This window comes from Mixophyes fleayi, chromosome 7 (genome assembly GCF_038048845.1).
Source record: "Mixophyes fleayi isolate aMixFle1 chromosome 7, aMixFle1.hap1, whole genome shotgun sequence".
In the NCBI taxonomy this organism is placed as follows: Eukaryota; Metazoa; Chordata; class Amphibia; order Anura; family Limnodynastidae; genus Mixophyes; species Mixophyes fleayi.
Window position 1 is genome coordinate 97,131,322 of NC_134408.1, and position 27,550 is coordinate 97,158,871.

A 27,550-nucleotide genomic window follows, 5' to 3' on the forward strand; every position below is an offset into this window, starting at 1 on the left:
TCCCATTATTTTTATTATTATTGAAAGCCCAGTTCTGGTGCTTTCTATCACTGAAGTATCCAAAAAAGAGCACAAAAAGACAAAAGTCCACCCCAGAACTTCAGGGCCATACCACCACCCTAGATCTAAGGGAGAAGCCCTTAGGGGCCATTGCACTCCAGCAATCTAATAAAAAATTTACAAACAAAAAGTGTTGGTGACAGACAAAAAGGTAAACTTCTCTTAATTCCATTGACTTCTAAAATATCAGCAAGTGGAAATTATGTCATGGTAAAACATGTATTTATTCCCCCCTGCCACCTCGTATACAAAACCACATTAAGGTATGGAGACAAATATGCAAACTAAACTCTTTCGTTAAAAACATGTCGCACACAGACTAAGCCACATCCCTTATTACAAAGTAAGAAAATCTAAGGCTTTTGTCTTTATCAGAAGTGACAATCCAACTTCAAATCATATGCAGCGCAAGAAAAATCATTGTAATGAGTATATGTCTTGTTGGTTTCCTTCTGCTGATTTCTGTACAGGTTGCTGGTAAGTTATTTAATATGTTTATATGTTTTATTGAGAACTGCTTTTGTAGCAAGAGATGATACTGTAAATCCAGCATAGAAATAAAAAAATATATGGTAAAGTAAAACAGGCAGTAAGTGGCGAGAAAAAGAAACGTTATCATACAGTTTATTGCTTTTTACTGAACCGTATATATATGTATTGATTTCCATTTTGATATTCGTGTATTCTATCTATCTGTCATTTTGTATCAGAAGCTGTTTAGAACATTGAGGCATACCGTACAAAACATAATCTAGCACACATAATCTAGCACACTAGCCGCTTTTCCAGGACACCAAGACACCAAAATGTACACGGTCATATAATGTCATATATGGTGAAAGTTAATTATTTAAGATAAAACCAAACAGAAGAAAGGAAAGTTAATACAACAATAATCTGCTTAAATAAATTCAAATTGTCACTTTATGTATCTTCTTTTGCTGTGTGTCTAAGGGAAAACAATTATCACAATATAATTACTTACAAGTTAGATTAAATTTAGCTAAATTTACTTCCTGCACGCACCTGAAAATTCCATAAAATAAGGAAAAAACACATAAATGGTCTACCCATTCTAATTATGTTGCCTGTTACTTTTGTTTTCTAATTTAAGTTATGGTATTTTCGGGTACCTGCATGATATATTTTTTCCAAAGGTCAGTTACATTTCATATATATAAATGAAAATGTTAGAAATTAAGCTGATTATTAATTACTGTCTTCCCATTATAATTAGTTTGCTTGTTTCTTTGTTTTTTTCACTTTTGTTTAATTTATTTTATGGGTTGTTCAGGTACATGAAGAAAGTATTTTGTCTAAAGTTCTGTTAAATTTCATATTACACAACACGGAAGCAAGTATATTTTGACAACTGTTTTCCCATAAAGAGGCACATAGCAAAGTTAGAAAGTTAACCACTGGATCACCCTCCATGACAAAACCAAATGTCACATTTTTGGATCCATCAATTTAAATGGGAATAACTTTTTTATTTCTTAGCCTACTCAAACAAGGTTTATGTCGTTTTTTTTTCTGGGACAGATAGTGTTTTCCTTTGTCAGCAAATTAAGACATATGTATTTGTTTTGCATTACTTAAGGAACAGCAGGCAAAAATAAAGTGATGTCAAATATGTGTACTTAGAATTGTGTATAATTGTTAAAGTTTTTATGTAGCTGTATGGCCAAGAACAAAAGTAGTGAATTTAGTTTTAACCTTTTTCAATCCCTCATTCAAAGCACCTATGTGAAAAAAAATTCGGGTAGTTATAAGGGTGGATAGGGTCAATAGTTGGCAGAAAAAATGCGGGTCATGGAAAATTGATGCAAGGTTGAAATTAACAGGAGATGCCTGGAGTTAGAATATGTCACAGAATTGCAGAGATGGCCGCTACTGAACAGGGAGGCATGGAGTCTAACGTACCCCCGGTATTCAACTGGGACCACCGCAAGGAAGTTTGAGCTTAGCTGCAGAGGGTACGCAGGTCGCAGTTCTCCAAGACAGTCACAGGTGTAGCGACAGGCATAGTCAGGCAGTCCAGGTCAAAGCCAAACGAGTGATGCGGTACCCGGGGAGGATCCAGAGAGAAGTCAGGTCAAGCGAAATAGTCAAACCAGCCAAGCAGCAAAGTACTAAACATAACACAGGAGAATGGCAACAGGAAGCCTAGTTGGAAACTGAAGAACACAGGATCAGAAGTTCAGGAAGCGCTGGAGTAGTTGTGAACCAATACTCTGGCACCTTAAAGATGTCAGAGGGCACTATAAAAACCATAAGGTGTACCCTGATTGGGTGATGGAGATTCGGTGGTCAGACACGCTGACCGCTGACAGGTGAGCAGAGAAAGCGTCCTGTTGCCTAGCAATGGGACGTGACTGAAGAGAGCATGCGCACGCACAGCGTGCAGAGGAACAAGGAAGCGTCCCGTTGCTAGGCAACGAGATGCAGCTGCCGAGAGAAAAATAGTTACATGATCAGATCATACACCTTGAACCCATGTGGCTGACTCACTGGTGGTTCACATAGACAATTTGCTTTCATGTGAACAGCAAAAAGCATGTTCTGGTTTTGTTTCATTTAAAGCTCAGAGGAGGGACACAGCATGTGAAGCAGAGTTTACAACCTCATATATCACCAGGTATGTCATGTTGCTATTCATAAATCATTTTTTGAGCGATAAGCTTTACTGCACATGCTGTATCCCTCCCCAAAGCGCTGCTCACATAAAGAAAGCTGCTTCACTGAAGAGTGATAAGATTGTAAGTTCTGCTGCCCAATGACACACAAATATTACCACTTGTCTGTAGATTCTCGGGACATAATATATATTTATGATCAGTAATTTTACTTAATTTACTTAATTTACTTTTATTAATATTATCCCCAAGGCAATGCATAAGTTAATCATTCAAATGTCCATGTAATATAAAAGTGTTGGAGCTTATAATTTTGGCATTTAGTAGTTTCTTTGTGAATGTGTCCCTGGTCTCAAATTTGCCTTTTCAACCTTACCCAGTGCTCAGATCCTTAGCCACACTGCAATAATCAATGGCTGAAAGCGCACAGGGTGACATGAGTCATCTGCAATTACTGATGCTTAGTGACTGGTAGTGTGAGAAGAGTTGGAACAAACAATGGGGAGGAAGTATTATCTGTGTTCTTCCCCTACTCACCTCATTGTGTCACATCAGTAAGCAGCCAGAATGTTGGTGACGGCACCCTTGTTATTGCGGTTATATGGCATAACTATGCCTGAACCCTTTAAAATAGATTCATGTTGAAGGTGATGACTAGGTCATAGTAAACCAGAAAGTGAGGCTGTTAACTTAATTATTAAAACAACAGTAATGGTAGTAAATGTCAGGAAAAAAGATGGCACAAGCAGAGAGCTGAATTGTTGCCTTAGGTCTAAGTTTATGTTTATCTACCAGGTGCAAGATTGGTGTTTAAAATTGTTTGGCTAAACAATTGTGATGTAATCACAGGGGATGTCTGTTCCCTTTATAAGCTCTGCCATTGGTACTGATCGGTTAGCCTAGTTAAAGCGAGTATATACAAAATGTGCGTCGGCGTTCACCTCGCTGTCTTTCATTATAATAGATCCCTTTCCTATAGTCCTAGACAACAATAATTAGCAGCACTAACCCTGGTATATCCAGGACTTGGACCGCTTAGAGTAGCGTTCTTTTCTCTATCTATAAGTAGGCTACTCAAAAGATAGCATTGATGCATGAGCGATAGCATTTCAGTATTCCACTCAGTATGGGGACAAACCTTTCATTCAGCTCAATCTCTATATAGAGACTGATATCTGAAAAGAGTTATCTGAATCTGGTGCAGTGCATTTTTCAATGTTTTTTTTTTCTTGCACCCTGTTAATCACCATATATAATATTCATCTGTCTATCTAACTTTTAAATACTCATTGTTATACGGTATCAATTAGGACATCAAAAGAAATTATATAATCTTTATTGAGAGATTGACAATTCAGGATCTCATAATAATTTATTATTGTGATTATTGATTCACTACCAAATATATTTAACATAGCGAGGCATGGCAGCAGCAGCTGCCAATTATAAACACCAATCTTGCACTTTTGTCACTGTTCATTGTTGTTTTTAAATATTTCACTACTGGCGGCTTAGTGCCCATTTAGGGATCATTTTAATATATACCCAATAAAGTTTTTTATTCTAAAATATTACTCTATCACTCTAAGAGTGCCCTTTCTTTCTTTTTCCTTTATTATTATTTGAGAGCTATACATGGTTGGGGAGCACCACCCTAGTACTGTTGGAATGTTATAATTTAATTATATATTATATACATCATGCAGGGTGAGTGATTGCCTGGTGCAGTGGGTATTCTCTTGTCATAGGTGAGTATGCATGCCAGGACATGTGTTTGCAGTCAAGAGCATCTGTGCATTATATGAAAAATATATATTTATAACACCCTGTTAAATGTATTTAATGGGAGAAAAAATGACAAAATATTTTTTTTCATGTTCTTTCATTAATTATTAGTAACTGGTGACAACAACTGAACACTTCTTTTTTATTATTCTGTGCGTTCTGCTAGGACTTTATATTCCACATATGTATTGTATGTATCTAGCATTGTGTTTTGTCTGTCTCAATATGGCAAGTGCCTTGTTCAGACGTGCATATGCTTGATTTATGTGCATTTTTAAAAAAAAAGCAACAAAAAAACGCACAATGGACGTGATTCATTAAGCAAAAAAAATATTAGCAATTTTACACCTTGCAAAACCACTTTGCATTGGAGGAGAAGGTAAATTTAAAATGTGTTTGGAGACTGATAGTTGGGGTAGGGCATGTCCTAGATCAGGGGTGTCCAACCTTATAGCTTCCCTGAGCCACATTGGAAGACGACGAGTTTGTTTGGGCCGCACATAAGATACACTAACAATAACGATAGCTGATCATCCAAAATACCATAGAAAACATAGTTAACATATATATATATGAGAAAAAAAGTGATATATATATATATATATATATATATATCACTTTTTTTTTAAATCCCCCTATACTTACCTTTCAATCGCCCTGTTCAAAAAATCCTCTCTAGTTATTGTACTATAATCACTTTTTGTATTGTTTCAATGGAATATCAATAAAGTGCATTTAAGCCAGGCATTGTATATCAGGGTGCCCTGACCAGGCCTGTGGTACCTGACATATACATCACTGTGACCCCAAATTGTGACCTGTTTTGCTAATTACACCACTATGTTAGTTAAGGGATAACAACTTATAATGGGCCAAGAGAATAATATATAATGCCCCATTAGTATTACAAGTAGAAGTATGTAGCAGGGAGATAAGGTCCATGATGCTCCAGGACCAGATGACTTTTATTCACTGGTCATCGTCCCTTGAAATAATAAAAAAAAATCCCCTGTCCTCTTCTCTTCTTTTCTCCAATTCTGTGCTGCTGATTGTTCTTCTCACGCGGGTGACTCCTCTGTGCTGTACTCCGCAATGAATGTTGGGCGTGATGACATCACGCCCGACATTCACTGCGAGCACCGCACGGAGGAGGAGACAAGGGAGGGAGCCGGAGTACCAGCTGACGTGACCGTGTGACCGCAAGGTGAGTATTTTCTTTTCTTTTTTTTGCAGGATTATTTTTTTCCATTAACAGTGCTGCCCCCTTGCCACAACCAAAACTCCTTCTGGGCCACATTTACAGGCGTGCTGGGCTGCATGCGGCCCGCGGGCCGCGGTTGGACAACCCTGTCCTAGATCCAGAGCCGGATTTAGACCTCATAGGGCCCTAGGCAGGATACTGTTTTGAGCCCCCTCCCTGAAACATCCATAGCACTATATTTTTGCAGCCTACCATATACCCCTATAGTTAAGTAGATATGAAAGCATGTGCCGCCGCGCAGCCGCCAAAGGAGGTGAGGGCATGGCTTGCATCTTTGGGGGCGTACCTAACATGTGAAAAGAGCAAGGCCACCCTGCTGCAGAAAAAGGCACCCCTAAATAATTACCAAGCAGTCCCGTTTTTTTAAGTAGTTGGGTCAAAACAACTTAATAAATATTGAAGTCAGGGCAGAAATACTTACTTAAGTTGTTTGCAAAAATAATACGCATAAATCCAAGTATGTGCTCTTGTCACTTTTGTCCCTCTATCATCACACTGTGCCCCTTCATTGTCACTTTTGCCCCTTCACAATATCACATGTGCCCTTTCACCATCAACTCTGTGCCCATCACCACCTCTGTGCCAATCACCATCACCACCTCTGTGCCCATCACCACCTCTGTGCCCTTCACCATCACCACCTCTGTGCCCTTCAACATCACCACTTCTGTGCCAATCACCATCACCACCTCTGTGCCTCTTCACCATCACCACCTCTGTGCTCTTCACCATCACCACCTCTGTGCCCATCACCACCTCTGTGCCCATTACCACCTCTGTGCCAATCACCATCACCAATTCTGTGCCCCTTCACCATCACCACCTCTGTGCCCTTCACCATCACCACTTCTGTGCCAATCACCATCACCACTTCTGTGCCAATCACCATCACCACCTCTGTGCCCTTCACCATCACCACCTCTGTGCCCATCACCACCTCTGTGCCCTTCACCATCACCACCTCTGTGCCCTTCAACATCACCACTTCTGTGCCAATCACCATCACCACCTCTGTGCCTCTTCACCATCACCACCTCTGTGCTCTTCACCATCACCACCTCTGTGCCCATCACCACCTCTGTGCCCATTAACACCTCTGTGCCAATCACCATCACCAATTCTGTGCCCCTTCACCATCACTACCTCTGTGCCCTTCACCATCACCACTTCTGTGCCAATCACCATCACCACTTCTGTGCCAATCACCATCACCACCTCTGTGCCCTTCACCATCACCACCTCTGTGCCCATCACCACCTCTGTGCCCATCATCATCACCACTTCTGTGCCCCTTCACCATCACCACCTCTGTCCCTCCGTTGTTTTCTTACCTTTCTATTGCCTTTCTTCTCCGGCGCGCTGCTCCTCCTCGGTCAGTCCAAACAAATAAAAAAAAAAACGTGATCGCTCGTCGGGTCCCGGCAGCCTCTCCTCCTCTCTCTCTATCACTGAGACACTGAGAGGAGAAGAGGCTACCGGGACCCGATTTGCGGCACCCGACCCCCCCTCCCCCGACTCAAGGCACCCCCCCCCCCCACACGAGTCGCAAATTTATTTTTTTTTTAAAAATTGCTCCTGTCCCCCCCAGCTGTGCCCCCCGAGAGCCGCTAGGCCCTAGGCAGGTGCCTAGGTTGCCTAGCGGTTAATCCGGCCCTGCCTAGATCAACTTTAAATTTCAGTGTAAAAATAGCTATCAAGTATTTGTGTGCTACATAAAAAACAGTCAGTATTTAACTTATGTGCAAAATAATAAACTAATTTGCACCCTTGCATTGTAACATGGTTTTGTCTAGCAGAAACTTACTCCTTTTTTTACTGACTTTTCTTAATGAATTAGTTTCCAAACATGCCAGAAGCAGATTGAAGGTATAGCCCCACCTTATCAATTTTAAAATGCTCAAGCACAATGTTTCTGATATTACAAATAACATATAGTAACAAGATCTCATTGCATAAGCATATTTTATGTTTTAAATCTTTGAGCTTCAACTTTCTTACATCAGTAGTTTGGCAAAACACACTTAAGAGGTGAATGCCACTTATACTATTACATTTGGGAAGGAACCTTGCCTTGCTTTAATTATTTCCAACTGGCTTAATTATTTTCTTGCTTTTTTTATTCAATTTTCTTTATATAAAGTAATCATTTAGGGAGTGGCTAAACTAGAGAGACTAGTGCTCTTATATTTAGTTGTTTAATTTAAAATATATTTAATGTTTTTGTATTTTACTACACTAAAATAGAAATCACTATATATAACATAGTTAGACTTAAATCATTTTATAAGCTTAAAACAGTGGGGCATACAATGGCAAAGAGGATGACAGTGATTGTATGTGAGCCGATCACATGATGCACTTCATATCACTTCACATACAATTACTGTCTGACCAATTTAACCTGGAACGCTTTGCTGCTTTAAATTTATTTAGTGGCTCATGGCTAATCATATTGAATAACATATATCAGTATTCTAGTACATAGTGATTGTCTAACCCATTAACAAAGGTAAATATATATTTTTTTATTTTCCAGAAAAATCTGAATTTAAACAACGCTCTAACACAACATATTAGTTGTCGAGAGCCAAAGCAAAGATGTACCATGTTTTCTATTTTGATGTATGTCAGACTATTGCAATAGAGGTGTCACACAGGCTTTTTATAACACCACAATTTTACTGTGGTGACACAATATGGTCAATTGAAAACTATTCACACAATTCACACAAGAGCACTTCAGGCCTGATTCATTAAGGAACTTAAATGAAGAAGTTTCTTATTTAAGTCTCCTGGACAAAACCATGTTACATTGCAAGGGGTGAAAATTAGTTTTCAGTTTTGCACAAGTTAAATACTGACTGTTTTTTAATGTAGCACACAAATATCAACTTTACATTTCAGTGTACAAATAAGCTATCAAGTATTTGTGTGCTACATGAAAAAACAGTCAGTATTTAACTTAAGGGCAAAACAGAAAACTAATTTTCACCCCTTGCATTGGTTTTGTCCAGGAGACTTAAATAAGAAACTTCTTCATTTAAGTTCCTTAATGAATCAGGCCCTTCATCTTTAAACAAATGTGCATGCAGTGTTTAAAGGGCAGAATTATACCAGCATCACAAGAAATTTTGGATCATCATCAGCAGCAGCTATTTATATAGCGCTACACATTCCTCAGCGCTGTACAGAGAACTCACTCACATCAGTCCCTGCCCCATTGGAGCTTACAGTCTAAATTCTCTAACATACACACACACAGACAGAAAGGGAGAGATACTAGGGTCAATTTGATAGCAACCAGTTAACCTAGTAATATGTTCTTGGAGTGTGGGAGGAACACGGAGCACCCGGATATAATCTAATATACCGATCAGCCACAACATTAAAACCACTTAATATTGTGTAGGTCTCCTTCATTCCACCAAAACAGCTCTGACTTGTTGAGACATGTACTCCACAAGACCTCTGAAGGTGTCCTGTGGTATCTCACGTTAGCAGCAGATCCTTTAAATCCTGTAAGTTGCGAGGTGGGGCCTCCATGGCTCTGATCTGTTTTTCCAGCACATCCCAAAGATGCTTGATCGGATTGAGATCTGGGGAATTTGGAGGCCAATTCAATACCTTGATCTTATGTCATGTTCCTCAAACCATTTATGAACAATTTTTGCAGTGTGGCAGGGCGAATTATCCTACTGAAAGAGGCCACTGCCATCAAGGAATACCGTTGCCTTGAAGAGGTGTAATTGGTCTGCAACAATGTTTAGGTCGGTGGTATATGTCAAAGTAACATCCACATGAATGTCAGGACCCAAGGTTTCCCTGAAGAACAGTGCCCAAAGCATCATACTGCCTCTGCCAGTTAGCATTCTTCAAATGGTGCCATCTCTTCCCCAGGCGTCCAACGTGATTCATCAGACCAGGTCATCTTCTTCCATTGCCAAATGGTCCAGTTCTGGCACTTACATGCCCATTCTAGGTGCTTTCAGTGGTGTACAGAGGTCAGCATGGGCAATCTGATTGAATGCAAGAAATTCCCAAGGCGCCTGATGGTGGGGTCCTAAATGGTTTAATAAAACTGGCGAAGTGTAAAACCTCATAACCATATTTGCCAATAAACATGTCATAACATGGTAGACAGTAGGTGTCACAGGATGCTGGGTGCAAACAAAGTCCCGAGATAATTGCAAAATCTGTCTGTAACCGGCAAGTTGGTATACAAAAAACAAGTCCTGATGCAAAATACCTATACACACTCTCTAATAAGCAAAAAAAATAAAAAATAACAATGTTTATTGCTGATAGAGTGTAGATACCATTGTTATGTCAAAAAGTTTCTTAAGTATGGTACAAATACGTCCATGTAGTGAGTCGATAAAAATAATTCTTGTAAAGTCCGAGAAGTGTCCATACAGATTGCTAACAAAATGAGGAAACCAGTTTAACTGGCGAAATGCATTGGTTTGGACTCTTTACATTGTTTCTCTCATCATCATTGAATATTCAGATAAACCTTTCTAACATCAGAGGATTCTAGCTGGCAGCAGAGTCTATCCACTATGGAACATTCAATGCATGCGCATGCGTGTCAAAAGGACCACAAGTGCACTACACATATGAGAGGCAGAAACTAGTGCGGACTACACCAGGAAAGGATGCTTGAAACCGGAGAGAGAGAGAGAGACGCTGTATTTGTAAGTAGTTTTTTTTCATCCGCCTCTGCTTTTTTGTTAGCAATCTGTATGGACACTTCTTGGAGTTTACAAGAATTATTTTTATTGACTCATTACGAGGTGATATTTGTACCATGCTTAAGGAACTTTTTGTCATAGGAATGGTATCTACACTGTATCAGCAATATACCTTTTTATTTTTTATTTTTTATTTTGCTTATTAGAGAGTGTGTATAGGTATTTTGCATCAGGACTTGTTTTTTGTATACCAGCTTTCCGGTTACAGACAGATTTTGCAATTATCTCTGGACTTTATTTACACCCAGCATCCCGTGACACCTATTGTCTACCATGATATGATATGTTTATTGGCAGATATGGTATGCTGATTTATGAGGTTTTACACTTTGTTAGTTTTATTAAACTATTTAGGACCCCACTATCAGGCGTCTTGGGAATTTCTTGCATTCTGTTTCACATAGGAGGGTTGGAACCCCCCTCCTCCCATCCCAAAATCTGGCTGCCACCATACACTCTGTCTCAGGAAGCGCAGACACCTTTATCTTTTTTACATTTGGGCCCTCTGATTGGTCTGCCGCTACGCAGCCCCATTCGCAGCAAGACGCAATGCACTTTGTGTTCTGACACCTTTCTATCATAGCCATCATTAATTTTTTCAGCAATTTGTTCTACAGTAGCTCTTCTGTTGGATTGGACCAAACGGGCAAAGCCTTCGCTCCCCACGTGTGTAAAGGAGCCTTGGGCGCCCTTGACCCTGTCGCTGGATCACCAATGTCCTTCTTTAGAGATGCTCTGACCCAGTTGTCTAGCCATCACAGTTTGGCTTTGTCAAAGTCGCTCAGATCCTTACGCTTGCCCATTTTTCCTGCTTCCACATTAATTTCAAGAACTGATTGTACACTTGCTGTCTAACATATCCCACTTCTTGACAAGTGAATTTGTAACAAGATAATCAATGTTATTTACTACAATTGTCAGCCTCTTTAATGTTGTGGCTGACTAGTGCGTACTGACAATGATTGAAAAACAGTGGCATGAAAGTGATCCTTAAGACATATTGTTTTCAAAAAGATAATTTTTCTATTTTTTTCAGATTCATCAAGATCATGTTACTAATGTTGACTTTGTTGCTTTTGTTGCAGCACAAACCACTGAAAACAGTAATCCACATGTGGTGATTGCTTCCCGTGATGGTGAAGTGGACCTTTGCAAATATGCCCCTCAAACCTATTCCAGGTTTAACCTAACTTTAGAGAAAGGCAATGATGGTGATGTGGTGTGTTTGGTGTATACTTCTGGTCCAGAAACCAAATTCCATAACTGGGAAGACAAAGCAAGATGTCGTTTTAATGAATCCAATGGCACCATTTCTCTTACTCTCATAGAGCTTGACGTCAAACACACAGATAGTTACACTTGTCGCCTTCAAACTTTTGTCCCGCCTCCTTTTAATAAATCTATTGTGAATAAAGCGTATGTGTATGTTAATGGTAAGATATATTTCTCCTTCATGTTGGCTAATTAATCTACCTGTAAAATATCTAGTCCTTCAAATAGAATCAAGCAAACTGAAATTCAGAAGTGTTATTCTTACGATATTTATTTTCTGATAATTTTAATTATTCTCATTTTACTTCTGTGCCTAATGTGTGTCAAAATTTTGTTTCCAATGTAGTCTTTGCTTTGTATACCGTACATGCAATTTTTACATGGAAGTGAACACTAAACTTTTATACACAATTTAGATTACCTCAGAAAATGAAGGGATTTTTACAAAATTGGTGAAATAGTAAAAATAACAGTTTTAAGTTTTATTTATAATTTTGATTTTATTTTCTAATTGAAAACTGCAAAAAAGTGAAAATGAACAATGTGCTGTGTAATAATTTTTCTTTCCAAAAATGTTTTTGCATATATAACATTTTATCCAGCGCCAATAATTAAAAATACTCTTAATGAGTTTTTTTTTCCTTTTTTTTTAATACAGCTTAATTCTTGCCATTTTATTATTTATTTTTTTATCTTATTCATTTTTATAGGTAAATTAAAAAAACAGACCAAAGATATTCTTTATTACAGTAGCAAATTTGTTACTAGCTTCATACAACAAACATAAAAGAAAAATTCTTACAATTAAAATGGACCTGAGCACCAGAAGATGCTGCAGTCCACCATGTTTCAGCCGTAAAGCTTTAGATCTGATTAGTGACATAATTACCACTGTGCCTGTCCATGCTATAAGGGTTTTTACTCTTCTGAACATAGCCAAAGGGCTTCACATGCTTTGCTTTCAGTTCCACTAAGATGAAGCTAAAAGTCCAACAGGGTTTCACTGCACATATGCCTGTCCCCATGCATGCTCTGAAGAGTTAGTGCGCCCCACCCCAAAAAAAATATATAAAATTTTGCTACGGGGCTGACCAGTGCTAGTTAAATTCTGGATCTAAGTTGGAATATATCTCATCAATTATACTGTACGGTCAGAAACAGTAAAAACATATACTGTAAATGTACAAACAAATACTAAATTCTGTAGCTTTGACAGAATGCTCTATGCTTGTTTCTGTAGGTTTGACAGAATACTCTACACTTGCATGTAATAGTTTGTATAACTGTCATTGAGAATATCAATTTTGTGTCATTCCGGGCCATGTATTATGGTTAATAGTGACTTGCTGCATGTATTTCCTATTTTTGCCCATTTCTTAATATAACATGAAAATAAATTCAATACATATCTATCCCTACCAAAAGAAAAGGCATCTCTATATTTAACATACAATAGAAAGTTCACTTAGATAGAATACAGATTCTGAAAATTATAATTGGGAAACTGAAATTTCTAAAGATGTTATAATTGTTCTGGTCAAAATTCTGTACACAATACAGTCATTTATTAAATTCATTCACATAAAAAAATTATTGAAACTACCTGTTCTAAAACAATGCAGCAGCACCTTTCATCCAAGTCACTAAGCCCAGGTTATTTATTTATTTTTGCTATGTGTTAAATGAACATCGAATCTAACCACATCATCAAATATTTAAAGGCCAGCAACATATCTGGTCATGTAAATGTTGGAATATTTTCAAGTTGATGATTGGACAATTAAACTTGTGCTTTTTATTTTTAGAAAAAATGGTAATATCTGAAGCCATACTTTTAGTCTGCCAAACACAATATTTTTTTTAACAATTTTTTCAATTTTTTTTTTGCAAATTTCAGAGAGCTCAAATTGCGTATACAATTTACTAATATTTTCTTCTAGATTTTGAACCCCCATCTTGTGAAGTAATGTCAGCTTTGGTGAAATGGATTTTGATTGGAGTTGCTGTCTTCCTGTCCACATGTTTCATTGTGATATTATATCGATACATTCAACGGAAGGTGAGTTCACAGTACAAAGGCAAATATCAAGTTCACACTGAACATATTAGAAAAGAAAGTAAGTGGTTCACAACATTTATAAAAGTACATTTATAGCAGGTCAATTTATTAGTGTAAATACAGAAAACGCAATGTATTATATAGTTACAGAAATCCCTTCATTAGATAATGGGATAAATGAAGGGCTTGGTTAAAATCTACATAAATCCTTTGGCACCTACCGTGAACCTGATTAGTCTTATTTCTTAATGATACATGAGGTAGATAACTGTATAACAATTTACTAGATAATACAGGCAGTAGGTATTTGATGTTATATATAAACAACTTGGCAGGGTTTGTTATATAATGGATTTCAGATGTTTCTTCGGTCTTGAATCAATTGACGAACTAAATTACAGGACAAATGCTTATAGACAAATATTTGATATAGTGAAATGATTAAAATTGTAGTTTAAAATTATGCCAGCCAGAAATAAAAAAATAAACACATTTATATTTTAAATTGCTTTTAATCCACATTTTTTCTGTTCATATTAACATTACCCCTGGTAATAATCACTGCACAGAGCAGCCCTTGTGTTTCCGGGGAACTGGAGGGATAAATAATTCAGAGGTAGCAATGTAGCTTTAAGTACTCCTTGCATCTGTCAGAGACACCCCTGGCAGTATGCATAGCACGGAATGAGATGTCCTGGTCTAAAAAATCAATATATTTCAAGCAGTAATAGCCAGTTTATTGAACGCAGCTGGCTTTGTAATAATGGGAGGATATGGCAACAGGGGCAAGAGCAGAATTTTTTACAGGTGGTTTTCAATGTTGACTTTAACTAAAAAATACGTTATATAGAATATAGAAGAACCACTGTAGATACAGATCTGAAAAAATAATACCTAAAGCATTGTAAAAATATGTTAGTGCAGGGCCCAGGGGGGCGCGGGGGGGGGGGGGTGCCAGTAATATCCCCCTGTACTTGCCTATTGGCAAAATAAGAAAATAAGAGTACTGGCAAGAGCATGTGCACTAACATTAATATGTAAATCTAAGCTTTGTGGTTTATTTAGGTGATCACTGCTTTACTGAACAGGGCAATTTTAATATTTCAAATAATGGTTCTCTTTTTTATCAGCAATGCAGAGAATGTGAAGCTAGAAACTTGGAGCTGACAAAGGAATATAATAGTGAATATATGCACATGGCTGCTGTTCCTCTTGCCAGGTGCCCAGTACGGTGACATACAACAAAATTCTACAATGGTTGTTAGGTATGTACATTTAACCTACTGATGTATAACAATTTCATATGACAAATCCATGCGCATCTTCTTATAGTTCTACTAGTCTCTCACTAGCCTGGTTAGCACCAAAGACAGAAGTAGAACATGACATAGCAGAGTCCCAGAGCAAACGTTGCAGAGGATCTGGCAATGCTGCTTCTTCCTCCTGCAACACCCACTCTGCTATCAGATAAAGGGGTCTCTTCTGAGCCTGTGTGAGTCTGGCATAAAAGCATTAAAGCCCCGACCCACGCATGCACAGAAGAGGACTCTGGGAAGGTGAACTGGCATCTGAGCAGAGCACTTATGGACAAATTTAGATGGAAAAATGTACAATATTCTGTATGGACCTTCCTTCGTTATTCAGCATGACCTTCCTGCGTTGTGCATGACATGATCATAATTCAATTTTGTTGAATGACAGGACCACTGAACATGACAACACCACTGGATATGATAACAAAGTAATTTTAATTTATTTGAATACTCAAAAACAAATTGACTTTTACAGCAAAAGAACAAATGTATGTGTTTCCAGCATATAAACTAAATGAAATAGTACAAGGTTATTGTGAAATCTTCCAAACCTTGTCCTTCGAAATTGGGAATACTTGCCAACATTTCTATTTGGATTTGTATTGATACCCATATGTATATGGCTACACAAAGGCCTGAGATCTTTTGTCTTAAATACATAGACTACCGCCGAGTCCCCATCCTCAAAAAAACATGGAATCCGTTTATTGCTTTATTTTGTTAAATATACCCAAGCATTCCACAAATGTGTTACAGCTAAAGGGTACCAATATAAACCTTTAAAACAGATGATAAGAGGTCTTCACCTATAGCAGTCAACTTTCCCATAGAGTTAATCATGTTCACAGGTATTCGGATACCCCCAGGTCTTAACTCAAGTGTAGAAGAAGTTTATGTGCAGATACTGCAGTGCAGAGGTAGGAGGCAAATAACCAGAGCACAGCAAACAGATGCCAGGAACAGGCCAAAGGTTGTAAGTCAGCAGCAAGCAGGTTAGTCTGGGGCAGGCCAAATGGTCAGGGCAGGTTGCAGGCAGGGAGAATCCAAAGGCAAAGGTGAAAGTCAATCAAACAGAAACAAGCCAGGGGTCACAACAGGTGTCACTAACAATTTGGGCAGAGTATCAACAGGAAATAGGTCAGGTCAGCTAATTTGTGGCACAAACGATATAACCGTCAGGGAGGCTAAGTCCTCCCTGCCTTAAATACAGAAAGGAGCCAATCAAAACAGAGAGCACTAGCTTTGCAAAATCAATCTCAGAGTACTGATACTTAATTAGATCTTATTCTGCATGCGTCCCCGGCTGACAACCTGCTTACCTGGATGCGGCAGCAGTGAAAAGTGTTTCCCGGGTTACCCTGGCATATCCCGGGATGCCTAATGTGTAATACTGACTGGCTTTTATATTTCATACAGGAACATTATAATTGATTTAACCAATCATAGAATCATAAACATAGCAGCAACATGTAAAAGCAAGCAGGCAGACAATTTTTTTCAATAATAATTTAGAAATGCACTATAAATCAAATACAATATGTAGCATACTACCTTTTATTTCTTCTAGATATGCAAAACTATCACAACATCATGACTTCTACCCTTAGAAAACGAGAAATATCATACAATTAACTTACAATTAAGTTGCTCACTGATGCATCATGGAAACAAGAGCAGTAGCAGAACTACCGTGGGTGCAGAGGGCATTACTGGTGTCTCCCACCTCTAAGACCCCCTTGGAAGACCTCCAGCACCGCCAGACCACATTACCACCCGAGGCTACCTCTCTGCTTTAAAAAAGCAGAGCAGATGTCCTCTTTTGAATGGCGCATGCACAGTGTGCCATTGATGGTCAGTGCAGAGCAGTGGACCTGGGAGGTAACATCGGCATTGTCGGGTCCCTAAACAAACTTAACTATGGGGCCCGGTGATATATTGTTCTGCACCTGAAACTGAGTATGTCAGCTGAACTGTTGTCATTAACAAGAAAAAAATATGGTTCAAAAAACAGATTACTTTTTCTGTAGGATCTCCTCCTCCTTAATTTAAACTTTTCTTGTTTATTGTAAATCTTGTTTGACCTTCATTAAGTGTTAGGAGAAATTACAATGTTAGCAGTGATCGGGACATGGCTGTTGTCATTGTAACACAAAAAGAAGCCTGTGATTGGATAGCAGTGCTGCCCCCTTTCTTTTGGTTACTATAAAAGTAGGCATGGCCTAAGCAATAGACAGAGCTTCAGTAATCAAGATGAGGTGAGAAATTGTCTATTTCATGTACTTTTGGCCATTACAAAATGTTGCTATGTAGCCCACAAATGACTTGTTACTCCCCTGGTTACTCTTATCTTACTCAATAAAGTAAGTAGACATTGGGGCTGCTTTTATCTGGAATGTTGTGCTCTCTGTCTATTTATGGAAGGGCTTATTATCAAAATACCCTATACATCAAAAAAGGTTACGAATAGGGATAACCCTGTAAGTGGTAAGTTTCTCTGGCTTTCATCGATTCTGTTATCGCTATTTGAAGACACAAAGCTTTAAAACAAGCTTACTCTAAGAATAAAGTATGTTTATTGCAGTATTGTTTACAAAATATTTAATTTATGTATGTGCTTGTGTGCTTTTTAACATTTTATTTCATTTTAAAAAAATGAATGAATAACCAGCAAATTGATAAGTTAAGTTAAGGACCCTGGCAGCTGATAAATGTATGCTATAAACAGCAATAAAAAAAATCATACTTATTTTCGAAATATTAGAATTAATGAATATGTCCTTATAAAATGTGTCCCCCATCTTTCCCATGCAATTCCCATATTATACATCACTGGGTACATAAACTCTACTACTCATAGTACAATTCACTACCTAGTACAACTCCTAACACAATTACAACTCTCATTATTAAGCACAATTAAGCACATTAAGCACAGATATATCTGCGTAAAACATGACTGCTTAGTAAAACTTATCTTACAAATACAAACTTCCCAGTGCTACATCATAGCTTAGTGCAACTTCTTACAAACACTAATTTGCCAGTACAACTTCTCTTACAGATCATTATACACAGCACTACCACAATTAATCCATTAACAAACGCAAAGTCACAACCTCTGTATATATTATATATCCATATATTCTCAATAGTACATCACACTACAACAAAGATGTTATGATACTCATAAAACACGAACTCCACATAACCATCTTAAACACCATATTTCTGTCTACAATATTCACACTGTATCCCTTAAATCTAGAGATTCTCAGGCTCAGTTCCCCGAGAACCGAACACACTCGAACTTAGCAAATTCGAGTACCGAGACTTTCGTGCGCCCTCCTACATCGTCGGATCTCGCGAGTTTTAGATTCTGTAAGTGCTGCCCTTCACGGTGAGCCAGCGCCATTTCACAGAGGGACAGAGAAGGGGTAGCATGGTTCTTGGCAGTCTCTAGGGCAGTTGGCCAGCGTGATAGGTAGAATAGAAAGAGGAGAGGTAATGTGATGGAATTCTCCCCGCTGTAATGTTCTAACAATTTTGGTGGCATTATCAGAAATCACTTATCCTCAGGAGAGTTCAAGCAGGATAAGCCATGTTGCAATGACATCCCTTAGTTTTTCAAACAGGTTATCAGCGGTATTACCTTTGACGTGTGCTTGTCTCGTCTCTGGTAACCACCTCTCACTCCCGCCTTCAAGACTTCTCCCGTGTTGCTCCCCACTTATGGAATTTCCTACCATGCTGAAATCAACTTTCCCACAGCCTTCAAATCTTTAGATGCTCGTTGAAAACCCATCTCTTTTTTAAACCTTCGATAACACTATTCACACTAATGCACCCTCACAACTATCCCAAACTCCACTCTGAGCCACACTAGCTCCTCTTGTTTCAGCTGTGCCCACTTCCCTTTAGAATGTATACTCTCTAATGAGCAAGGTTCTGCATACCCTTTGTTTTCATTTCTCCATTCAGTTTGTCTTGTCTGTGCTTGCTTTACATATGTCTTGTTTTATGTATGTCCTTGTCTTCCCTACTGTACGGCGCTGTGGAGCACTGTGGTTCCTTACAAATCTACAATAGTAATAATAATAATATACCTCTTAGTGAAACAGATGATACACAGAGTAGCCTGCCTCTGAAAATTTGACATTCTTGGGTACATGCTGCTGCTGTTCCTGCTGGTGATGGCGAATCACCAACCCAGTGGGCTGTTACATTAATATAATCTTTAGTTTGGCCAGTTCCGCTTGTCCACATATCTGTGGTTAATTGCACAGCGGGTAGAATGGCATTTTGTAGCCCAATAATTAAATTTTTACGAACCTTCTGGTAGAGAGGAGGAATAGCTTTTGTAGTAAAATGGTGTTGCGATGGAATTTGGCAACGGGGACAGACAACCTCAAGTAACTGTCTAAAACCAGCTGCATTAATAGTGGATATTGGACGCACATCTAATACTAGCATAGTGGCCATGGTGTCTGTGATCCGCTTTGCGACTGGGTGACAGCTTTCATACTTGCTTCCTCTTGCAAAGGATTGTTTAACAGTCAATTGTTGTAAACTCCTAGTAGTCTTTTTCTTGGTCTGCTTCTGGGTTGAAGATCCACCCCCAGCAGCAGGAGTAGCAGCAGTGGGCCTAATGCTCATGGATTCTTCTGAGGAATCCTGGATAGGGGAGGAGTCTTCTCGCCTTAGAAACCTGGATGCAGGGCTAACTCCGATCACTTGTGAGGATATTGAAGGTGATGATGAAGGTGTTGTGGATGTAGAATGCAGGTTCTGGGATCTAGCTGAGAGAAGTGAGGTGGCTTATGCAGGACTACTTGTTGTTATTTTTTAGCATAAGTTTCTGATTTTCACAAAAGCTTTTCATGAACTCGCTTCAAATGGCGTAACATGGATGAGGTTCCTAGATGGTTAAGGTCCCTACCTCTACTGACTGTGCTTTACAATGTTACAAATGGCAATGCAACTGTTGTCAGGATTTGTGTAAAAATAATTCCACACATAAGAGGTGGATTTTTTGGTCTTATGCCCAGGCATGACAATGGCCTTCTTCTTATCACTGGCAAGAACTGCTTCCACTGTGCAGGACTTGCCACAGTAGAGTTCATTAACAGCGCTGGTTGTTTAGGTGCCTTAAGCCCGTTGTTAGCTTGTTTTGTGGGGGCCCTAACAAACCAAGCACTTCAGCCACAAATGTGGCACTGCTTGTCGCTGGAGTGATTGCTTTGTTAATACTGTACATGTCCTTATCAATATCTTACATAAGGGTGGGTGGGAGGGCCCAAGGACATTTCCATCTTGTTCCATCTTGCACCACTTTTCTTTACTGACACTGCTGTGTGCCAATGTTTTCTAGATGTGCTAGGAACTGCCGTGTGTTTGAGTCATTGCCCTGTCACTCAGCATCCAGCCAGGTCGCTGCAGTCTTTGTTTGAATGAGTATGAAAATAATATTGTGACCTGTGAGGTGGTCAAAATTGACTGCAAATGACTTGAAATTAGTGTTAACGTGTTTAATAATAACGCAGGGGAAAAAAAGAGCAACATTATATGACTTTAGCAAAAAACAATAGGGATTTTAGAAAGAAAAGGTATTCAAAACCAAAACACGCAAGGGCGGTTTTGCCAAAACCAAAACGAAAACACGAAGCTAATCCAGATCCAAAACCAAAACCAGAACACGGTGGTCAATGAACATCTCTACTTAAATCATAAGCAGAGTCCCACAATTAGTTTATTATTTTGCACATAAAATAAATACTGGCTGCATTTCATGTCGCACACAAATACTTGATAGCTTATTTTTACACTGAAATTTAAAGTTGTTCTAGGACATGCAATCTCTGAAAACCCACCTCTTCGGGCAAGCTTATAATATTCCTCAACCACCTTCTAAATCTCCCTAAGTTACCCTATTACCGCCCTCTACACAGGTAACACAAGACAACACTCCTGTGACTAACATTGCAATGTGACCTGATCATATAGCCCACTATGCACTTTTTACCTTTGCAATCTGGCTGGACCAATTTGCAATAGCACTTACCCTCATGTATCAAACTTCCATTGTACCATAGATTGTAAGCTTGCGAGCAGGGCCTTCTTACTTCTCTGTCTGCATGTATTTCCCAGTATTATTTTATTTCTGTGTCAGTTCCTAATTGTAAAGCGCTATGGAATTTGCCTGCGCTGTATAAATAAATGTTGATGATGATGGTTGTACCTAAAAAAAATCACTCATATAAACAGGACAAAAACATACAAGGTTAGTGGAAAGGATGCAATGACATGAGACAAAGTGTAGAAAGTGCCCTGCTTACAATCTAGAGGGGGAAAGCAATGCTGAGACAAAAAGAGCTAGTGGAAATCTTAGTGGAGATTAGTATGGCAATTTATTGTATCCAGAGGCATTAGAATCTGGGGAGGGTAGGCTAGACTATAGTGAAGTGGTGAGTTTTGAAAGAGCACTCGAAAGATTGAAAGTTGGGGGAGAGTTGGGGCATGCGGTGTAGGAATAAGTTGGAGTTACATGGAACAAGTCTTGGAGGCAGGAGTGAGAGATGGTAATCAGGAGGTGAGGGCACACCAGAGGTAAAAAAGGGTGTATCTCATGAATAAGTCAGTAATGCATGTGTTGGAGAGGGTTTTGAAGTTGAAGGTTAGTAGTTTGAATTGGATATTAAAGAGTAAAAGGAGCAAATGAAAGATTAACAGAGTGGTACACTGGATGTGGAGCAGCGAGAGAGGAAGGTCTGTCTCGCCATGACATTCAAGACAGATTGCAGCAGGGCTAAATGGATGAGTGGAATGTTCAAATAGGAGGAAGTTGTAGTAATCAAAATGGGATAGATATAACAAGAGAATGTACAAATATTTTTATTTTCAGTATACGAAAAAGGTGTATTCTGGCAATGTTTCAAAGGTAACATAAGAACTAAAGGGACTGGATGAATAAAGTAAAGCTAATGGCCGAGGTAGTGCTCATGGATGACTAGGGAGAGCATGATGCTGTTAACAACTAGAGAGACAAATGAGATGATTTATATCACACACACATACACACCACATATAGCTGCTTCTCTATGCTTCTGGAAGAAACTAATTAGCAATGTCAATCATACCTGACTAAAATGTCAGTAGATGAAATTTAAGTCATTGTTTTATTTTACTTCTGATTACAATGTGGTATTTTTATGCTTCAGGTGGAATGGAGAATGAAATCTCAAGCCTCAGATTCTAATTCATCAAACATGACAACAACTCTATGCTAGGCTCTTCCTGCATGTTCTGGTGAAAACATCTGACTCATTCCTCTGTTACATTCGAGAACTAACCACATTCGATTCAAGAAAACCTACATCAAGCTAAGAAAAGTCACAGCTAAATAATAAAATGTTCCACCAAATAGAAACATACGCAACATACGCAACAGAATAATTTGTACAGAAGAATAAAAAGGAAGTCATATTTTTTGTTACTTCCTAAAAAACCATTTATGTTTACCACTTGAAAGGTTACATATCATGCTAATTTGTTAAATACAATGCTTTCAACATGGTGGATATCCCAAATAGATTTGTGATCAATTGAATATATTAATAATTATATAAATTGAGTGTATATATAATGCAGAGCAAAATGATAAAGATCGAGCATGTTTCTCTTTGAGAAAAAGGGGTAAAGGTTTTCAGCTATTCATAAAGTCTATAAGGAAAATAAAATGAGTGTAATACCTGACTGCTGACTGACCAGAGAAGGAGTTGCTACTTACTTTTATAGTACACTCAGGGGTAGGCTGGATTGGGGGGCAGGGGGCATCCCCCCTGACGGTCCCATAGTGGGCTACATTGGGTTGTGTCACTGGGCCACCTGAATTTATTTATTTTTTAAAATGTTCCTAATAGGCTGTTGAGTCTTGCCCCCTCCACCACTTGGCTAAAACTTGCAAACCCTCCCCTGAGTACACTCACATTTCTGACTTTGCAGTGCTCCCAGGAAATAAGGGAAATTGGATAGAGCCTTGTCTCTAGTTGAAACCCTGTGCTACTACACAATACATTGCAGGATACATCCCATACATATGTGAAATATAAAACTCACAAAAGTGTTTTTTTTTGTCTTTTTTTCCCCAGGAAATACATGTATTAGTATATTATGAATGTCTACTGTACATAAAATACATTCTTACAGTTGCACTTGGTTGCAATCATATGTCCTAGCATACATAAACAGCCATCATAACTAGTAAACGACACTTAGACTAGACCTGCAGAAAGAAATAAATAAAAATAAATACCTGAGAGATTCCCAGAGCTAGAGTTGGATGCTGCTACATGCACTTGACTTTGGCACGCCCTTACTATACATTGACTATGGGCAAATGCCCCTTCCCCACACCTTTCCCTCTCTGAAATCATAGTAGTAAGTGTCCTATTCTCTTGAAGATGAATTGAACATGGCTGTGTTCTGTGGTGTTTTGTCCAGTTTAGGTGCCTAAATGAATCAGGCCCATGGATTATCCTCAGGAATTGAATTCAGTTTAGGTCAGTGTAATTATATTTCCCCTTTCTTCCCCCATTAAAGCCTTAATTAATCAATCCCCAAATAATTATTTATATTATATCCTGCATTGTGTTGTAGTTTATTGTTTATGTTCTCTTTGTTACTCCTTTTGTCCCTTCCTTTATTGTGATAACACTTTTAATAAAGACGAAACTATAATGTACTGAATGGTGTTAGCTAGTAGATTAAAACTTAAAAGTAAGTAAGCACACATTATATTATGAAATGAAAAGACAGAGATGGGTTACTTTGAATGGGCAAATATAAAGAAATGCAGTTCCAAATATATGTAGATCTTTATCTGATAAAAAAAACATTAAGTTCTGAAAGTGTACACTTAATTTCACATTAGAGTATAAAAAGAGAGAAGGAGCAATCATTCTGTCTGCATTGTAACTAAAAAATTGATAAATACACAGAAGACACTGGTCAACATGGGCGAATTCACTGGTTGGTTCAAGGAGATACAATTCATTAGAAATTCCATTCTGCTTCAACTGCCTGGTAATGGTCTAGTCTAGTGATATCCTATAATTACTTCACAAGATTTTATGGATAACAGTGAAAAAATCTTTAAAACAATGGAGGATATGTCATCAGATTTATTTGTGATCTCTATTTTACATGTATACTTACCAAATTAGCTGTAATTAACTTTACAGTAGATCACAATGTGAATAGTTACAAACCATAATCAGGGATAAACAATGAATTTGTCATCAAAATAAAGACACAATCAAAATCTATCTGGGCCAAAAAAAATCTCAATATGGAAAACTAGATCCACTACTATGGTCCAAAATGTCCAGTTCTTTTAATAAAGGTAAATCTTCTTACTTTTTTTTAGTGTTAATTCTAGGAACTTTTGCTTTCCAAAAAAAGTAATTAATAACCAAATAGTTTTGTGAGGCTTTTCTTTTGGCACAGATAGATATTTATTGCAACTATATTTTGATGATAAGTCTGATGATTGCAGTAATATGGTATGAATATTTATTTCACCTTCATAATGGTTAGAGGTGGTGTGTATATACAAAGCCTGTGGACAGTGTTTTAGCCCAAAAAAACTTTATATGGGGTTCATAAACTGTACACACATTTCAACGGTTTACAACGTGGGACGTCACAGTATAACATTTTTTTAAATACAATAACTCGGTTATACATTGGCTGGTGGCATTTGTCACCAAGTCTAAAATAGTCCAATATAGACTAATATAGTCCAATATTTCACAATTTAGTGCAATTACCTAAACAGGAAGCCAGTGTATTGAATTGTCTTATTTAACTGTGTCCTACAGTTGGTAAATTATTAGTACACCATTCAATTCAGAAGGAGTCTCAAACTATGACCATGATTGGCTTAAAACTGGTACCAAAATTGAGGAGCCTATTATTCAGTTCTAGTCCCTATATGGGTACTACAGTCCTGCAGCCATTTAATAAAAAGGGAGGTAATAAAATAGCAATTTAAGGACAAGTCTCTGTTATTCTGTTAACAGTCAGTGTTGGTGGTGCAGAAGTAGAAATCCTTCCTAAAGTCCATATTAAGTGGTGTCAGGTGACTGAGTTCCATTCTGATATAGGGTGCTTAAAGAGTTAGTAGTTAATGTCAGTATGTACCAACAGTTCTTCATTTTATATGTAAGCACATGGTAATAATGGGCTTGTAAGCCCACTTATATTTACATCATGAACTGTCAGTAGTGCAAAAGTTGTTCTCCTTATGAAACAATACAGTCTTATTATTGTCTAGGGGTCCCAGAAGACAGCTTGATAGCAAGATAGCAAGATTGACATGTGTGGAAACACCAATAAGAAAGCATTTGTAGCATTTGCCGTGAAATGCTGCTTTTCCGGGACATCTGACTTGATGATGTTAAGTCCTTCTTGCTGATCCTGGCCCACGTTACCATCTACGAGCATGGCAGGGACCTGACACCCATTCTCCCTAGTCTTGTAGGCCCACTAGTCTATCAGATCCATGGGTTCTCCCAATGGAGAGGACAATTCAGGATATCCACAGGGCACGGTAGTAAATTAACAGCACAACAGTCCAATAGCATGATGTCATGATCAGACCTGGTAAAAGCCTAAACTTCAAAACCAGTACCTAAAGTTCAATAATCACAGACCCCTTGAGTTCCTTCTATTAAAGGGATACAATTTCACATGATGTGGGGCTCCACCTAGGGAAGGGGGCGCCACAGAGAGAGAGGGGGCACCAGAAAAACAAAGACAGAGAAAGGGTGGGGGAGGGGAGGCAGCAGGAAAATCGGAGACAGAGAGAGAGGGGGACAGCAGAAAATATGGAGACAGAGAGAGGGGGGCACCAGAAAAATAGAGACAGAGAGAGGGGGCGGGGGCAACAGAAACTATGGAGACAGGGAGAGATGGGGACCAGAAAAAACGGAGGGAGAGGTGTAGGCAGCAGAAAATATAGAGACAGAGAAGAGGGGAGCAGAAAATATAGAGACAAAGAGAGAAAGTGGGCAGCTGAAAATATGGAGACAGAGAGCGAGGGGGCAGGAAAAAATATGGAGACAAAGAGAGAAGGGCAGCAGAAAATTTGGAGAGCACGGGTAGCAGACAATATGGAGGGGGGCAGGAGAAAATATGGAGAGAGAAGGGGCAGCAGAAAATATGGAGAGAGAGAGGGACAGCAGAAAATATGAAGGGGGACAGGAGAATATAGGGAGAGAGAGGGGGCAGCAGAAAATATGGAGAAGGGGAAGCAGAAAATATGGAAAGAGGAAGAAGGGGGGGGGCAGCAGAAAAAATGGAGAGAAAGGGGGCAGCAGAAAATATGGAGAGAGAGAGGGGCAGCAGAAAATATGGAGAGAGGGGGGGCAGCAGAAAATATGGAGAGAGAGGGGGCAGCAGAAAATATGGAGAGAGAGAGAGGGGCAGCAGAAAATATGGAGAGAGGGGGGGCAGCAGAAAATATGGAGAGAGAGAGAGAGGGGGGTTCCAGAAAAAGCGGAGAGAGAGGGGGAGGCAGCAGAAAATATAGAGACAGAGAAAGGTGGGAAAGCAGAAAATATAGCAACAGAGGGAGAAAGGGGACAGCTGAAAATATGGAGACAGAGAGAGAGGGGGGCAGTAGAAAATATGGAGACAGAGAGAGAGAAGGGCAGCAGAAAATAAGCAGTGAGAAGGGGGCAGCAGAAAATATGGAAAGAGAGGCGGGCAGCAGTAAATATGGAGAGAGAGGGGGCAGCAGAAAATATGGACAGAGAGAGGGCAGCAGAAAATATGGAGAGAGAAGGGGGCAGCAGAAAATATGTAGAGGAGCCCGCAGCAGAACATGTGGAGAGAGAGATGGCCAGTAGAAAATATGGAGAGGGAGGGGACAGCAGAAAATAGGAAGAGAGAGGCTGCAGCAAAATTGTAGGGAGAGGGGGGATTCAGAAATCACCACAAGTTACATAGTACTACTGTAAAGGAACTGAAGGTTAGAGCAACCATTTATTTTATTAGTATTTGCACAGTATTTGGCTCTCCCCTGTTGCTATCTAGTATAATTAATTTAAATCTGCAGAATATTTTAACAAATAAGCTAAGGCAGTAGATCCCAAACTTTCTTAATTCGAGGTTAAGGTCTCCATAATTTTTTCAAGACACCCTTAAGCCAAAATAATTACCAAGTAGTCACCTGCCTTGCTTACCACCAGCCCTGGCCACGGCATACCAGGGAGGTCGCCGTGGCACCCAGTTTGGGAACCAGTGAGCTATAGTAATCTAAATGTGATACATACAGCATTAAGCTGTTTATATAATTTTTTTAGGACAAGAGCGCATGTGAGAAAAAAACTGTTTTTTCAGGGGGACATGTGTGA

At 38.9% G+C, this 27,550-nt stretch overlaps 1 protein-coding gene across 1 annotated transcript; it reads left to right on the forward strand.

Moving 5' to 3' along the window:
• The first annotated feature begins 365 nt into the window (after positions 1-365).
• Positions 366-22,641, forward strand: LOC142097921 (inducible T-cell costimulator-like). Its single transcript, XM_075180189.1, has 5 exons — positions 366-537; positions 11,579-11,926; positions 13,706-13,824; positions 14,955-15,089; positions 22,352-22,641. The coding sequence occupies exons 1-4, from the start codon at positions 486-488 to the stop codon at positions 15,057-15,059; spliced, it is 624 nt and encodes a 207-aa protein (XP_075036290.1). The 5' UTR covers positions 366-485; the 3' UTR covers positions 15,060-15,089; positions 22,352-22,641.
• The last annotated feature ends 4,909 nt before the right edge of the window (positions 22,642-27,550 follow it).